Source organism: Ochotona curzoniae, unplaced genomic scaffold (assembly GCF_017591425.1).
Source record: "Ochotona curzoniae isolate NIBS_2020 unplaced genomic scaffold, NIBS_Ocur_1.0 contig_3498, whole genome shotgun sequence".
Taxonomy (NCBI): domain Eukaryota; kingdom Metazoa; phylum Chordata; class Mammalia; order Lagomorpha; family Ochotonidae; genus Ochotona; species Ochotona curzoniae.
Genome location: NW_024465885.1, coordinates 42,102,274 through 42,120,516, shown reverse-complemented (window position 1 = coordinate 42,120,516; position 18,243 = coordinate 42,102,274). Strand labels below are relative to the sequence as shown.

The 18,243-nt window shown below is 42.4% G+C and overlaps 1 protein-coding gene across 3 annotated transcripts in view; it reads left to right on the top strand.

Annotated features, from left to right (window-relative positions):
- TIAM1 (TIAM Rac1 associated GEF 1) overlaps positions 1–18,243 on the top strand; it is a 198,993-nt gene that overhangs the window by 86,961 nt on the left and 93,789 nt on the right. For all 3 annotated transcript variants that reach the window (XM_040980719.1, XM_040980720.1, XM_040980721.1), the window contains 2 exons: positions 210–382; positions 17,110–17,334. In XM_040980719.1, coding sequence (XP_040836653.1) covers positions 210–382; positions 17,110–17,334 — 398 coding nt within the window. The remainder of the gene's footprint in view (positions 1–209; positions 383–17,109; positions 17,335–18,243) is intronic.

Below are 18,243 nucleotides of genomic sequence, written 5' to 3'. Positions count from 1 at the left end.
AAAGTAGCCCTGGCTGCTTTAGAAACTAGGCGTTAAGATCTCTGCTTTTGTCTAGGCCCGTCTAACACACGAGTGCTTACAGGATCCTACCCCTTTATTTTCTAGAATCAACAACTTTGTTTCTGCCATTTCCTGCTGACATGTCACAGGTGTTCATTATCACTGCGGGAATAGCACTCAGCACTCACACAGACCCCTTGTTTCCTCAGGGTGCACACTGTTTTTCTACGAGAGTGACGGCAGGTCGGGAATAGACCACAACAGCATCCCCAAGCATGCCGTGTGGGTGGAGAACAGCATCGTGCAGGCTGTGCCGGAGCACCCCAAGAAGGACTTTGTCTTCTGCCTCAGCAATTCCTTGGGCGATGCCTTCCTGTTCCAGGTTGGTTGGTCACTTCCTCTGCAGAGCGTCTCCTTCCTCGGCAGCAGTTCCTTCTCGTCTCCTCTGTATACCCAACCCTCCTTTTCCTTTGAGTGGTAGATCTATCTGTTGTTCATGATAGAAGCGGAAGTGGCAGTGAATGACAAGATAAGCATTGTTGAATTCCAGTGCTGCAACACCTCACCTAGTTTCTTTTTATTATTATTATTATTATTTTCATTGTTTTCCATGACATAGGGATTCTCTCTTTACCTCCCCACTTCCCCTCACCTTCTCCTTCCACAGCTTTCCCCTTTTATAGTAGACGGCAGTATAGTTATGAGTTCAACGTGCTGCAACATTCCAGCAACAGCTAAAGGTTCGACATTCTGATACCCATATGCATCATGCCGTTGTAGACACAAAGACGGAAAATCTAGAGTCATAGTATTGAGGTGTATTGAACTGTTTCCCTGCGAGCACTCCTTTTATTCGGGAGTCGAAATGCAGGCTGCCAGATATCTGCACTTCTGGGTATGCTAGCCTCCATTATACAGTTTATCAATGAGAATATATGTGTATCCTTTTCACCTAAACATCTATTTTTTTCGTATTTTGCATGAAGGTTGCCTTATATCAGAACATATAATATTTGTCCTTTGGGGACTGGCTTATTTCACTGAGCATAATGGTCTCCAGTTGGGACCATTTTGTTACAGATGGTAGAATTTTGTTCTTTTTTTGGCTGAGTAGTATTCCGAAGTTTATTTATCCATTCTTTCAATGGGCAGCTGGGTTGTTTCCATGTCTTGGCTATTATGGATTGTGCTGCTACACATATAGGGATGCAGGTTGCTTTCTCAATGCAGTTTTTATTCCCAGAAGTGGTATAGCTGAGTCATACTATAGGTCAATTTCATGTCTTAAAACTCACCATACTGACTTCCATCGTGGCTGCACTAGCCTAAACCCTCACCAGCAGTAGAGTAAGGTTCCTTTATTTCCACATCTTTGCCAGCAGGTGTTGTTAGTAGATTTCTGAATGTAGGCCCATCTCCCTGGAGTTAGGAGGAACCACAGTGTTGTTTTTATTTGTATTTCCCTAATAGCTAGGTGGACCGAGCATTTTTCCATGTGTCTATTAGCCATTTGAATATGTTCGTTTGAAAAATAGCCGCCAATTGGCAGGGGTCGGGGGAAGACCAGGCTGAATCAGTCCACGTCATCCACTGGCAAATCCAAACACCAGAACAGTGTGGGTTGAGCCAGGTTTGGTCGCAACAGACTAGCACACAATATGGAATGCCAAGGTGAGGTTGCCTGTACGGGAAGGGACCGCAGTGCCCAACCAGCAAGCGTGAGAACAAGGAAGGGAGGGTGCAGAGCCAGCAGGGGAATAAGGGAGGGTTCCTTGGCTGGACAGCTACTCCCGCTGGAGAGTGTGACCTGGGATGGGGGCAGACCAGACTAGGCAGGGCTACAACACCTGTGAGCCTCATGTGGAGTAGATCAGGGAAAAGCCAGGCTGGGTGGATTATTCCCACTGGTGCAAACAAAATTAGAGTGGGTGAGGGTTGTTAGGGCTTAGACGCAGCATCAGCTGGCAGAAGCTGGCACTGCGGGCCAGTTCTGTCAAGTCAAACCACAGAACTATCTGGAGAGTGCATAATCTGGGAGTGGAAGAGGCCTGGGAGGGAAATAGTGGGCTCCTCCCTCTTGGGTTACCACTTCCATGGGAGGGCATAAAACTAGGACAGAGGCTGGGGTGGAATGGGGTGTGGGACAGACTGGACTACTGCTACACTTACTGGCAAACCAGGGTAGGGGGCGGGCCTGGTGGGGGTTATTGTGGGTCGCTCCAACTAGGCTGCAGCTCCCACTGGTTTATGTGAGGGCCGAGTATGTGCTGGGCAGCACCAGGCTGGACTGCAACACCCATTGGGTCCAGTGGAAGTTGGGAGTGAAAACAGAACCAACCCAGAGATGGCAACCACCAGTTGATCAGGGCAATAGACTGTGCTGGGCCCTGTACTTGCTAGCACATACAAGAATCAAGTCCGAGAGCACCTCAGATAAAGTTTCATTGGAGATCTCCCCAATCAAAATGCTGGACTCAGAACCCTAACCAAGAAAAGAGAGAAGACAGAACAAGTCAACCAACCATCCCAGCTATATCTTGGCAGCGAAATATGGGGCAAACAGAGACTCTATGATGGACTATGCCAATCAGTGGAATCCTCAAAGACCTCATTGTGCTTGGAGTGGCAAGATTGGCAGCGATTCATAACTGTTGAAATATCAAAACCACTTGAGCAAGAACCTCAGAGCATACCCTACATCCAGGACCTGGGGAGGGTGGGAAATTGGGTGTGCCTTCTCCCTTAATGCCCTCCTTTAAATATGAAGGAAACAATTTGGAAAAAACAATAGTCTTACTCACTTTCCTGTAGCCCTTGACCCTTTTTACCCTAATTAGCTATGTAAAGATTGTCACATATATATATTCATATATATATATATATATGAAAAATACCTGCTTGTTTCCTTCTCCCATTTCTTCACAGGGTTGCTTGTTTTGCTGCTGTTGAGTTTCTGAAGCTGTTTGTAAAACCTAGATATTAATCTCCTATCAGTTGTATAGTCTGCAAAGATTTTCTCCCATTCTGTTAGTTGCTTCTTCGTTTTGTGGATCATTTCCTTTGCTGTACTTAGAAGCTCCTGTTTGACATAGTCCTGTTTGTTTGTTTTGGGTTTGATTGCCTGTGGGTTTGGCGACTTTTCCGAAAAGTCTTTACCATTATCTGTGCCTTGTAGAGTGTTTCCTTTGTCTTCCTCTAATAGTTTGCTGGTTTCTGGGTGCAGATTGAGAAACCTCATCTAGTTTTAAATGGGAGTCCTGGTTAGTTAGATTTGAGAAACTGGCTCTGAATGCCATCAACTGGATTCTTTTTTTAAGCTCATGTTCAATATCATTTGTGTAGCACTTTAGAAAGATCATGAACTCCCGCATTTAGACATGATTTGAGCTGTCAAAATTTTTTAGCATAACACCTTCACTTCTAATATTAATCCCAAAATAAAATGATAATATTCTAAAATTACTGGCTATACCTGAAGTTTCTCTTCCTCAACTTATCAAACCTTGTGTCTATAAAGTATGGATTTTTATCCTTTTGGTATGTCAGACTGTCAGATTTACTGCTTTGATTAGCAGGACAAAAACAGTATATTCGTGCTCTGATATATGACACAGAGATCACATCTACCCAAGACTCAGACTGGATAATCTCATTGGTTCTATTTCAAGTTCACAGATTCTTTCCATTTGGCAACTCAGTTCTACTGTTGTTGAACTCTAGAATCAATGTTGCTTTCTTTCTTTTTAAATAAACATTCTAATTTTTGTGTCTTGATGTTTTCTGTTGGTGATACATCTTTTTTTTTTTGACATAGTTTCCTTAAATTCTCTGAATATATGTAAAATAGTTGGTCTACAGTCTTTGTCTAGTACACTCAGCATTTGGGCTTCTTTAGAGTTTCACTGAGTGCTTCCCTTCCTGTACATGGACCAACTGTTACTGCTTCTTTGCGTGTCTTGTGTTTTTGGTTGAACACCTGATGCGTTGTAAGGAGGTCATCTGTGGTTTGTTGTTGCTGGTGATTATTCCTCCCGGTGATGCTTTCTTTCTTTAGTATGTTGATTGAGCTTTGTAAAACCTTAATGCTGTGTCATATGTGGCTGCTCACGTCTCTACTTCCAGTTTTTTGGGACAATCAATGCTGACAGAGATTTCTTTAAATGGCTGGAAGCCATAAGTCATCCGGTTTCCCAAGCACATGTGCATGGTAAAAACACACCTTCAATAATCGGGCATTTCAATTCTGCCTTAGCCTTTTCCTCTGCTTTCACGGAGCCTTTTGATCAATTAGAGGGTGAGATTAGGATCTTCTTGAATATTGTCTACATGTGTGTGAGTTTCTAGGGTCTAAGGATTTTGTCAGAGCTTCTTAAAGTTCTCAATGAGCTTGTATTGCCCAGATTCTTTTCGCGTTTCTTGGTCATCTTCCTAGTTGGCCCCACTTATGATGCTACCTTAGCTAGCTATGATGTTCAACAGTTGTTGCTGATTATTTCTCGCATACACCCCCTGGAGTGAAGATCATTTGTCTGAGTGATGTCTGAGTCAAGTTAAATAGCTATGACAACCTGTAAAATGGGTTTCTTAGGATCTGGAGGACAGATGATGCCCACTCTCTGAGAATTATGTATTATTATGAGAGTTTCAGATGCGTTCTACCCCTCTGCTAGTTGCCAGGCTGCTGGGTTTCATAAAACTGTAGGAATGGGGGATGGAGAGATGACTGACAGAAGTTAAGATGTCATGAAATGTGCTGTACATAACTCAGGTTCATCCATTTCACTTTGCTAAATAATCCTCAGATGGTTGCAAGACTCAGCTTTTAAAATGTTGAAAAGTTGATTTTGATAACTTCAGCTGATATTCTTCCCTGCTTTAAAGAGGATTCTGTTTTGGAGGTTCTTTTCCATGGACATTTATGCTTTCCTAAGGAAACTTTAGAGTTTTTGAATAGTTATGTCAGGGTGAACTATAACAGCCCCAGACCAGTTGGGGCACGTGATGAACTTTCCATTGGTACATTTGAGTTGTGGGGGACTATCATCAGTATTGCAATGAGCACACTTGTCCCTATTCCCAGGATGCTTTTGTCTGCATTTCTCTTAACTATATACTTAGGAATGTCATTGCTGGGTCATGGAATAGGTTCAAATTAAAGTTTACTGAATACTGCCAAGAAGTTTTCAAATGAATAAAATAATTTATACTCTAATTAGAAGCCTCAAAAATTGAACTTGTTGCTCATGCTTGGCAACACTTAGTACTCTCAGATCCTTTTTGCCCTTGTAAGCTATTTTCACATGTTTAATGACCATCTAATACCATTCACTTTAGCGAAGTGGTCATTTCTTTATCTGCTCATTTTCCATTGACGTTTCTGCCTGAATGAAATTTGCTGCTTGTTGTGTATTTTATAAATTATCTCTTGTTTTATTATATTTGGTGCAGGTCTTTCTATACTCAGTCTTGCTTTTTCATATCTGCCTTTGCACCACTGTTATAGTCAAGTTTTTAATTTTAATGACTCATGCTTTCCTTAAGTGCTCTGTATATCTTTTCTAAGAAATATGAAAATCCTTTAGAAAGTTCATGAGAAATTGAACTTAAAAATATTTTAATGTAAAATATTGAAATTCATGCAAATGAAGGATCTTCAAAAACTTAGGAAAATTGGGCCCAGTGGTAGCCTAGCAGCTAAAGTCCTTGCCTTGAACACACCGGGATCCCACATGGGTGCTGGTTCTAATCCTGGCGGCCCTACTTCTCCATCCAGCTCCCTGCTTGTGGCCTGGGAAAGCAGTGGAGGACGGCCCAAAGCCTTGGGACCCTGCACCCGTGTGGGAGACCTGGAAGAAGCTCCAGGCTCCTGGCTTCAGATTGGCCATTGCAGTTGCTAGGGGAGTGAATCATCTGATGGAATATATTTCTGTCTCTTCTCCTCTCTCTCTATATATATCTGACTTTGCAATAAAAATAAATAAATACTTTTTAAAACCTTAGGAAAATGTATGAGACCACTATGAGTAAATTTTATTTGTTGTACCAAAATAGAAGCATCTTGTGTTTCCTTTTATTTGAAAGTGAAGTGACAGAGAAAGGAAGAGACAGAGCAATCTTGCATCTAATGGTTTGCTCCTGAAATGGTTGTAATGGCTGAGGCTGATCAAGACTCAAGAACACTGGAATTCCAATCCAGATCTGTCGCATAAGTGACAAGAGGCTTAGGTATTCGACTCCTTCTCAGCTACTTTCCCAAGGATATTAACAGAAAACTGGGTGAGGAGCACCAAACATAGGCTTAACATGCTGTGCCACAGTGCCAGACCCCCCCCCCCCGCCCCCAGTCTATATTTAGCAGAGAATCGATGGATATTTACACCAGCAGTTAGGACACTGAGTGGAATGTCTGCATCTGAGTACTGGAGTTCAGTTCCCAGCTCTAGGTCCTGATTCAAACCTTCTGCTAATGCAGTCCCTGGGAAGCCTCAGTGAGAGTTTAAGTATTTGGTTTCCTGATGCCCACATTTTTCATGAACTTTTCAAAGTACCTTTGCATTCAAGGTCATGCAATTATTCTTTGATATGATATTCTAACTTGTTTTTCTTCGTCTGTCATAACTTTTTTACTTACTACTAGAATATCTTGTGAAAACGCTTAATTATTCTGGTAACACCAACAATCATAACATAGTGATAGCAGCAGCTGATATGTTTTACTGAGCCCTTGTATATGCTGTCGTCTTGAGCATGTTTTACAGTGTGGGTACCGTTTAATCTTAGGACAGCCCTTGTTAGATTGTGTGTTCATATTTTATCCCATTGTGATAGATTAATTTGGTGAAGCTGTGGTTTACAAAGCCCAATAACTGAACCTTAAGTTCTCGAGTATGAGATTGGAAAGTAAATCAGGTCTTTTTGTTTCCCAAAAACCTCTCAACGTGTAAGTTACTGTCCAGTTACTGTCATCATTATTATTGATGTAAAGACTGATATCTGGTTCCTGTTATAATTATCATTAGGCAAAAATGAGAAAAAGGGCGCGGGAAGAACAGAGCTCTTCCATCTGCTGGTTCATTCTCTAAGTGGCTAGAATGGCTGTGGTTGGAAAAAGGAGCGTCAACTCTGTCTTCTCCGTGGGTAGCAGGTTCCTGAGTGCTTGGGCTGTCTTCTGCTGCTTTCCTGGGCACACTCACAGGGAGCTGGATCAAAAACGGAGCACACATGAGTTAAACCAGTGCTCATGTAGCATGCTAGTATCCCAGGCTTGATTTAGCCTGCTATGCCATAGTGCTGACCCCTACAAATAATATTTTTGATAAGGATACAGTAGAGAGTTGGCAATTATGGTGACAAGACATAAATTTTCTCTCAGCTTTAGGGTTAAGTCACTCACTGGGAGTATCTGATTTGTAACCTGATATTGACTTTTCTTGTCTCACCACCTAGGTTATATGGTTACTGATCAGTTTCAGAATGGCCCCTTTTTACTCACACATCTGTCCTGCAGATACCATTTGGAAGGACTTTCTTGGCCGTAAAATTGCTAATAGACTCTCAATACCCTGTAGGTCACATTGAATCAAATTCTTTTGGAGCAACATAAGCCCTTATTCATGAAAACTCAGAGTCTTTTTGTTATGGTGAAACTTTTATGCTGCTTATGTGGGATAGAGCACAAAATGAACCTTTTCAGAGGAAATTACTGCCGTTCAGGATCTGTGAAGGCATTCTGTGCCTTCTACTTATTGTAATCCACATAACTCCAGAGCGGTTGGATTTGAAAGAAACCTGTGTGTGTAGGGGGTGAGGTTAAAGCAAGGCAGATCAGCCATAATTATGGAAATAATTTGTAGGTTATTCCCGCCCCGGGGTTCCATTTAGTGCACACAGTTCCCAGAGCCTGCCTGCTGTTGATTTGATGCAGTTACTCAGATACCCAGAGGTTCACCCAATGGAAGATTTTAGCAGAAGCAGAAGAGGGGTTTTGTGTGGGGAGGCAAAGAGTGTGAGCGTCCAGGTTGGAGCAGCTGGTGGAGCGGGGCTGTGGGCCTGCAGACGGAGGCTATCATTGCCCTGTGCACTATTGCACTTAGATGTCTCTTACTCGAAACGAGAGACACTGTCAGCTGCTTATGAAGTGCAACTTCCCATCTGGCTTTTGTTCTCCCACTATTTCAGCATGCCACAGGTCCCAAAACTGTATGATTACCTACCTTAATATTAGTTTTAACTCCTATATTAACTGCTTTGGAAACATAGCTACCATGCAGAGAAAGAAAAACATTCGATGGGGTAGAAAAGCATGAAGTTATATATTTGAAGGTATGTAGACAAAGTTGTATTTTCTCAGAGAGGATTGCTCACTTAGGAAAGTTTTCCTGTGCTTTAGAAAGTCATTTGTGCGAGGGTGTTGCATACATACTACAAAGAAGCACCCATTAAAGGACAAAGAATGATATCTATAGCATTGTGTAAGGTTGGTGAATAAATGTAATTATGTCGTTATGTGTCTGATAGATAGCAGCAAATGCTCTTTAAGTGTTAGTCAGTTACTATTTTTGTGAAGTAACTGATTTTCTGTGATCCTCTTAAGTTTCTTTGTGGTAATTGTGGCCTCATCATGAGGAATCTGCAAGTTCCATCTCCTAGGCTCTGAGGTTCTGTCTTTGAGGACCCTATGTGTTGGCTGTTAGACATCAGAATTGAAGGTTATTAATACTTGCCCTGGACAGAGATAGCCAGGTTGGGATACAATCTGGAAACTTTTCAAGGAAATTTCAAGTAGATTTGGTAGAACAGACTTTAGGGTGGGCTTCAGCACCTCAACTTGAAGGGAGCAGCCTCCCTGTCATTAAAGGTGTTGTTCCTGCAAGGGAAGGAAGGAAGAAGGAAGAAGTGGACCACCTGCTGGGCCTTCTTGTTCCTGGTTCTCAGCCATTTTGTTAGGCATCCCTGTGTCCTAGAAGGTTCTTTGTCATGTTGGGACAACAAAAACAATACTTCAAACAGTTCATGAAAAAATAGAATTTCAAATATGTTTACTTTACAAAAACGGTTCAAAATCAGGGACTTTTTGTACCAATATAAACCTGTGTTTTATAAATGGATTTATTTAGCTGAAAGCTAAATGAGAGAGAGATACAGAGAAAGCTTCTAACTGTTGGTTCACTCCCCTGCTGTCTGCAACAATGGTCTGGACCAGGTCAAAGCGGGGACTAAGGGATTCAATCCAGATCACTCATATCTGTGGCAGAACCTAACTACTTGAGCTGTCGCCTGCTGCCTCCTAGGGTACACATTCACAGAAAGCTGGAATTTGGAGCAAAGCTGAGTTGCATTGTTGCGCTCTGATAGGGCATGGGGGAGGCACAAGTGTGATCTGCACTGCTGAGCTCAGTGCATGCTCCTCTTCCTGTTCTTGTTTCTAAGTGTGCTGAGGACTTGCATCTTGCCTTCTGCATAATCTCCCCTCTACAACCTGTGCTGTGACTCCGCAATGCTGATATCAATTTGTTTAGTTTATTAGAAACTGCATCACACTGGACTCCTGCTGAGGTATTGGCACCTAACTTCCCAGCATCGCTCTCAGCCAGCAAGATAGTTCCTGTCCAAAGTTATTTATCTTTTCTTTATTTTCAATATCTGAACACGAAACTGAAGTGTTATCTACCCGAAACGTTTTCCATGTGTTATTTGTCTTTCTGTTGAATCTGTTGAAGTCCGTTTGGATCCTAAAGTGATCTTCCCTGGTGCCTGTCTCCCTCTTGGCTTTGCATTATTGCAGATGTGACCAGGTGCACGTGAGGTTGTGCTTCCTTTGGTTGGTTTTTATGCTGACTTGATCTCTAGCTGAATTCTGCTTTCCTAACACCACAGATGATATCCCTGCCGCTAGCCAGCTGTTGGGATTATTTATCTTTGGTTTTGGCATGGATTAGTGGTGGAAAGGGCCAAGTTTAGAATGTGTGGAGCCCCAGGCAGATTTTTTTGTGGGACCCTTATCACCCATAGATCAGCTTGTCAACAGCATCTCATGTAGTCTAATGAAAGAAATAGCAAATTCAGGAAGGTGGGAGTGAAGGATGGCACCAGAGACTCATGTGCAAATGCCTGGGACATCTTACTAGCACCACAGAAGGTATGGAAGGGTGGAGGTCCTGAAAAGAAGTCCTTGCTGGAACCTACCTTCCTTCATCTTTGTATATAGCTACATGAAAGTTCAGGATGAAATCAGTACTCTATCTTAGAAATTCTGTTACAACCTTGTCTTGCTTTATTTTCTTTTGCCATAACTAGTAATGTGTAGTGTATAAATAACAGGGGTTTGTTGAACTCATGATTATCAAGACTGCCAAGTCCAAGAGCAGGGCACAGTCATCCAATGCTGGCTTCCTTCTGCCTCATCATACTGCTTCATAGTGTGTGTGGGGGGGTACCTTTTGGTGAGCTAATAGGAGAGGGTCACTCTTTATCTGATAAGACCAGTGATACAGCCTTGGGGACACCACCCTCATGACCACATCTAATCCTGAAGGTCCTACCTCCAAATATGATTGACATGTGACTTAGGTCTTTAGCACGTGACCATTTCAGGCATATTCAAACTATAGCATCCTATAAATATTATCTATTAAACCAAACAATATACTATGATTTTATTTCCTTGAGCAGCTTTTGTTTTTATTTTCCTTCAATAGTTAGTGATTGCCTTTTGCTTTGACTTTTTCCCAGCACAGTTTGCTAATTTTCCCAGCCATGTAATGATATGTTCTAAACCTTCTATGTGTTAGGCAGTTACTCCATTCTTCATGGATCTCCTGTGCTCTTCCCTGGTCTCATGCATAGTGGTCCTACCACCTTCTGTACATTGCTGCTCACACATCTTCCTTTTTAATAAATTCCTTCTTATTCATCAAAATACACTGTGGCAACTTCCAGGAAAATAATGGTACACTCTTGAAAATTTCCCTTCTGCTTTCTACTTGAATAATATTTCAGTAATCTGGAACTTTAGTTTAGAAAGCATTTCTTGTTTGTTCAGTTATGTTTCTGAAAACACTCTCATTTCTGGCACTTTATTTTCCTTACTTCTTTGTGTCAAATATTTAATATCATGTCCTCAACACTGGTGGGTTTATCCTTCACAGTGGTTCACCTTCTGTTGATATTTTAATTTTGGTTTTGTTTTTATTTCAAAGCATTCGTTTTTTCCATCTTTCTCTGTTAATTTTTTTTTCTTTTCCTCTTTCATTTTGCCTGACATACCCTCCTTTTTTCTTGCCTCCTTTCATTCCCACTGCTCCATTATTATTGAAACCTGAGCTTGCAATTTTTCTTGTTTGAGGTTTTGTTCTTTTTCTGGGGAAACTATTTGGAGGCCACATCTTCTGTTTCAGGCATTGCTTCTCTTTTCTCCTGATATATATATATTTTTTTCTGTGCCTTTTAGGCTTTCATCAAACATTTGATGATTCTTAGCTATATGAGCCTACTTGATATAAGCTACCAGAAAATTATTTGGCTGTCATCTGTGTGCAGTGGCAATGACTGGGGGCTCTCCTAGCATAAACACATGGGAAATTCCTTTTTGAGTAGGGACCCCAGATGACAATATGTGTTGGTCTTTTCTTTGGGGCTGCTTGTTTCCCAAAGGTGGATATTGCCATTGCCATTTATGGGCCATTTGTTCATGTCTGTGGCAAACAGTTCTCAACTCTTGCGCCTGGATCCTGAGTTCTCTAGCTCCCTTTCTGCAGTGAATGAGCCTGGAATGGTTGGTGATAGTGAAGCAGAGGGTGCGGAAGAGTTCATTTGCATGACTTTCTCTGGTAGAGGAAGGGAACTTCTTAAGTTGTCTATGTAAAAATTAAATCAACAGTTTCATTAACAGCATGAATACAATTTTCATTTAATTAAAAAGTTATTCTCATTTTATTTGGAAGGTAGAGACAGAGAGCCAGACTACCCACTGGTTTAATCCCAAATGCTTTCTACAGATAAGGCTGGACTAGGCCGAAGCCAGGAGCACAGAATTCCATCCTAGTTGGCTACATGGTCTCAACGGCTCAACTGTTTGAGCCATCATCTGTTTCTCAAGGTATACATTAGCAGGAAGCTAGATATAAATGGAGAATCTGGGACATGAACCTTTTATATAGGATGCAAAGGTCTCAGTGATTTAATGGCACTATGCCAAACAACTACTTCCCCTAACCCCCATTTTGTTTGTTCCAACTTTATTTATTTGAAAGGCTGAGAAAGAAAGGTTGTCCTTTCTCCAAATGCCCACAAGGCCCAAAGGAGCTCCGTTCTGTTCTTCCTGAGCTATTACCCACTGCCTCCCAGTACATGCATTAACATGCAGCTACACTGGAGACAGGGAAGCTAGGACACAGACTCTTAAACAATGAGCTTGATTCTCACATGAACCCAGCATTCTAATGTGGGATGCAAGAGTCCCAAGCTATCACTTTAACTCTGGCTCCAAAAGCCCCTGCCCCTTCACTAAAATAAACTTTAAAATATGATCACCAATCAACCAAAAAAGCGTCATTAAAGAATTCACCCAGAAAGTTCATTTCCATGTAGCCTCTTAAACAACTAACTTTATTCTCTTTTATTCTTTTGAAATGAAAAAGTTTGACCCACTTTGCAATTACTCTTGTGTTCCTATAAACTTAAATTATGCAAAATGTTAGTGTGCTAGACCTGGCACGTAATCTCTAGTATTTCTCTTGGTTAAAACGAATCTCCCTTTTCCTGCCACTCACATAAACCATTGATTATCTGAAATCGCCAAGTGTACTTTGCACAGTTGGGTAATTGAAGCCAACTCTTTAAATATGTAATGAAGCCACATACTTCATATTCCCTCAGCACTGAGAGGGACTCTTATGCAAAACACATATTTTATTTATTTATTTATTTTTTGCTGATTATATTCTGCTGTTGGGAAGAACTTTGCTCATGGCCCTGATGAACTTCATACAGTATTTATGGCATCCCCAGAAGGCAAAGGCGGAATCACAAAATTCACTCTCTCCACCTGTCTGCTGCTGTTTGTGTAATGGAAGGTGACAAGTGGTGAATGTCAGAAGGCACTACTGGGCGGTCGGTCTCTCTCTCTCTCTCTTTCTCTGTTTTCTGGAGTTCTGGGGAAGGGACATGGCTTGAGTCTGATGTCTCTAACTAAGGTAGTGCCAGATGAATGGCTTTGAACAGCTTGCTTAGCATGCTGGAATTTAAATTCTTGAGACCCCGTGCTGGAAAAGGTTGCATTCAGTTCATAATCTGTGAGGTTTGGAACAGCTTAGCCTGTAAACATCAGGGAACGTTTCTGGATTTTTCTCCACTTAACCAGCCATGGAAAATAGTTCACGGAGTTTCCCTCTCTCGCGGATTGACACACAGCTCCCCGCATGCCTCTGCAAAGGGACCAGCCTTGCTCAGAAGCTCATTCAGTGGATTGTGTTTCTGAGAAATTGATTAGGTTTAATAATAGAGAGTGGCAGGGACTGCTGTTTTACTTAAACAGGACAGCAGACGCAAAAACTCACTCTAATGGCACTGCCATCAGCCCATGACAGCTTTTAAGGGAGTTCACAGGACCAAGGCATACGTCATGGTTAAAAGGGCTGATGGCTAAATTTTTCATGAAGCTGTCATCACCCATTTCTGTGTACTCTTTGCTCTTCTAGGTTTGGGGGATTGGCATGTTATTTTTCCTGTGTGTCTTTTTAAAATTTTTTATACTTAACTATGAAACAGTACGTATGACATCATATGGATCAGTGCAACTCTGTAAGCATGTAATTCAGCAGTGTTGAGTGCATTCACAGTATCACTCACCCCTCACTACTGTCATCTTGCAAAGCAAAAATTCCAGGCCCTTCCGTAACGCTGTATTGTTCTGATCTCCCTCACCCCTGGAAACCACCATCTTCCTATCTGCCAAATTAGTAAGTTCCAGAACAGCTGTTTGACCAAAAATAAGTGTCTGCCTTTCAAAGGTGGTTCTTCAGTTGAAGGGGAACGTGAGCTTTCTGACAGCAGAGTGAACTGTGTTGTCTGGGTTTGGAGGAGATCTTTGAAGGAAAGATGGGTCTCTTTATTAAGAGGCTGAGCTTCCTGGTGCAAGGGTTTAAGAGTGGATCGCTGTGACTCGACTGTTGTGATAACAGACTTATTGCTGGCTAGATGATCAGGTGGGAGGGAGGAGCAGCCCTGTTGTTGCTGTGTGTCTGGTGGAGGCTGGGTACTTTAGCTCTATCTAGTCACCCTGTTCTGAGTCTGCAGGTATAGCTGTAGAATGGAGTGAGTTGGGTGTCTATTCAGTGGTAACACATGTTGCTTCTACTCACATTCATTAGCCAAGGCAAAGAGACATGGCAGTGCCCAGCTTTTAAGGAAGATAGGAGAGATCCATCTGCCCATAGTTCTGGAGAGTGCGGTACTCAGAATAATGAATGGACCCTGGCCACTGACCCTGCAGCTGGCAGGTTAGAGTAATGGCAGGTGCTCCTGGGGACTCAGGATGAGTGTGCCTTATTTGAATAAAGGACATAGAACAAGCTAAGCCTATAAAAAGCGTGGGATTGATGTAGAGGATTTTTTTTATAATAAGAGACAGTGTTTTCCCTAAATTTTTTTTGAGCTTTTATTCCTCCATCTGTAAAAATGATGACCTGGGTTCCTTCTAGATGACTCTTTGTATTTAAAATTTTAAGTTCATAATGTGTAGTTCCCAGAGCTTGCTACCAGAAGTTTAAGATCCTTCCTCCCATTATTCAGGCATTTTATCAAAAAGGCAGATACTTCCTTACTCTGTGAGTTAGCGGGTGACAGTTGGGGTGAAGGGCTCCAACTGAGGCAGAGATGAGAGAGGTGTATCTTGGGGAAGACCATTGAGTTGATGAGCCAAAATTTGTGCAAAAGACCTAGCCCCTCCTTAGTGGCCCTTTCCAGCACTTCTGCAATAGCCACATAGCATCTGGATGTTGCCATGAAAATCAGTGGAAACACCAGCTCTCCCCTAGAGCCTAAGCCCTAGGTTAGGCACTTAGCTGTGCCTAGAAAGCAGAACACATGTTTTGAGTCAGTCATCTGGGACATAACTCTTTCACGCTGGCTGTGTTGGCTCCAAATATGTGTGCTGCCAGGCACTTGAGAGGAAAAAGAAAGGACACAAAAGGGGTGATTGCCCTTGAAACTTGGCTTAATCTGGTAGGGACTGCCTTCAATGAATGATGGAATAGGTAGTACAATGTTTTTAGTGTAAGAATAGAACATGTGTGCTTAAATTTGAAGGTAATAGATCATGGAAGAATTTTATGAGAAAACTTTCTATTACATATTCTGAAAAGTATGTGTTTTTATGCTATTTGATGAACTGAGGACACTTATTTCACACACCTGTGTAACCAGTACCCAGTCGAGAAACAGAAAAACTTCTTTATGTGCCTCTGCAATTGCTACACCTCCCCTCGTTTCCCACCAAGAGCTGCTCTCTGGAACTCCAATAGTGGACATTGGCTTTGCCTGTCTGCACTTTGCATAGTGTCCTCTGGGGCATACTCTTTCGTGCCCGGCTGTATGCCATGTGTGCAAATGAATGTATATCGTAGTGTGTGGCTATATGCACTTCCTTCTTGTTGCTGGGTGGGATTTTCCTGTGTGATTTTCTCACATGCTCATGCTTTTAATGTCAGCCGGCATCTGGAGAGTTCCCAGAATGAGGCCCCCTGCACATTCTGGTGCAGCTTTTTAGGTTGAAGCTCATACACACAGGTGCTTCTTGCGCCCTCCCCTTCCCCAAGTTTCTCGACCTACGAGTGTTTACCTGTGGCTTCCAATGTCTTTTTCTGCTCTCCTCCCACTCAGTCAGAGTGACTCCTTTGATTTTGTCTGGGGATACTTCTGCTGTGCGTTAGGGTAAGCCTCATTTATTAGAATATAATTTATCCACAGGAAGACACTTTAAAAAATAAGAATTGCCTCTGTAATTTAGGATTATCAATTGTGAGGTGGCTTTATCGAATGCGAGTGGCTTTGTTAGTAGACAATACTTTCAATATTTGATGCTGAAGTTCATTAACATTCAGAAGTAATACAGATAGCCACAGTAGTCCTTTGGCTTAAATTTCACTTGCCTACCAGCATAGGGTCATACGCTGGTTGAGTTCTCGTAATAGAATTTGCAAGCTATTACTCCAGTGAGGTAGAAAATGGAGAGCATGCATCGAAGCAATAAAAGAAAAAAAAATGATGAGCTTTTTTTTGCATTTGAAAAATAGTGCTAGCAGCTGCTTTACTACCCCACTGTCATGCAGACTTTATTTCGGTGGGCTGACTTCTGAGCATTTATTAAATCTCTCTGAGTCTCGGGCAGTACCTAGAAAAGATCAGGCCCCCTTACTTACAAATGCTCACTGATTGAGTCCCTGTGGAATCATCAGTAGGAAGTTACTATATGCTCCAACTTTTGCCTTTCAGGATACCCTTGAATCGTACCAATGCCACTTGGAGATTGCCTGTCTCTTGGAGAGTGTCCCCGGACACTGTCCAAACACTCACCTTGCACAGCCATTCTTAGCAATATAGGGTGCTGCTCGGATGGCTGCTTTGCTGTCTTAGAAGTCTGTGTTGCTTCTGGCTGCCTGGATCCCCTTTCCCGGCTGTAGTTTTATTATTGCTACTTAACACCTGACTCGCACTTCTGGATTGGACTTGGTGGCAGTTAACTTGGGACAGGGCTGTTAACAGCTTCCTTGAGCAGTAATGTCCCTTGGTCTCACTTAGAGCACTGGCCTTTGCTGCACAGGAACCCTGTTGAGTTGTGTGCCAAGTGCAGAATGGCCTTCTGAAGGGCACTGGGTACACAGAGGTGGTGGTTTCATTCAGGAAGACCCTTGAATGATGGTGGAGAGCAAAGGGGAATAGGGGAAGGACGGTCTGGACTGACTAACTTTGTGGTTGGGCTCCCTGGAGGTCAGCTCTGGGGTATCCAGACCTGTTACTGGCCTCCCCAGCATGGCTTCCCTGGAATTACACTGGCTTGTTCCTGTTAGCCCAAGTTGTGACTCTTTATTCTTGTGCCCCATCCCTCTGCAGACCACCAGCCAAACGGAGCTTGAGAACTGGATCACAGCCATCCACTCGGCCTGTGCAGCTGCTGTGGCCAGGCACCACCACAAAGAAGACACGCTCCGACTGCTGAAGTCAGAAATCAAAAAACTGGAGCAGAAGATCGACATGGATGAGAAGATGAAGAAAATGGGTGAAATGCAGCTGTCTTCTGTCACTGACTCCAAGAAGAAGAAAACTATATTAGATCAGGTAATGGCACTTCTGCAGGTGCAGCCTGGGTAGAATCGTTAGGCCTTGACAAATTTTGGTGCTGCCTTAGAATCCGGAAACATCACTGGCCGTCTCCCTGTCAGCCTGTCATCTGGGTTGCTGAGTTCTTTATTGGGACTGTCAGTTTCCTCCACCCTTTGTTCATAGTTGATTATTAGGAGATAAAAGGAACAATATTACATTGAACGAAAGACAGGAATCTAATAGAGGTGCCTTCCTCTTCCTGCCAGTGGTGCACTATTCTAGGAGATCTGTGTAATTAGAAAGTCTACAGTTTCATTCCCTATGTTATCAGGTTGACTGGAGGTCAGCTATGGTGGACATTTATTTCTTGCTCTTCAGTAAACTGAGCATTCTTTATTTAGAAAAAGTGAAGTGTGTCTTAAAGAGTGTACACGGTCATCCCTTGCTGCCCATGGCCGTGGCTTCCAAGACCTCCTGTGAACATAAAACTCTGCAGATATTCTATTCAAGTTCCTTATATAAATGTCATAGTATTGGCATAGAACATACACATTATCATCATGTTTATTTTAAGTCATCTCTGGGTTATTCATGGTACCTAATACAATATAAATGCTATGTAAATAGTTGCTATACTCTGTTGTTTGAAGGATAATGACAACGAAAGAAATCTGTACATGTTCATTACAGCTGTATTTCTCTCCTTCCCCACTCCGCCCCCCTACCCCCCACCCCCGCACCAGGTATCTTTATTCCTGAGTTTGTGGCTTCAACAGATACAGTACCTTTTGAAGTATGGGAGACCAACTGCATTAAACTGCTCTAAGTGAGCAGAGGTATATTTCACATTAAAAAAGGAAGGATCTAGTCAAATGACCAGAATGCGTTTTGCTCTATTCAGTTCTTTTAATGCTTGGAAACTTG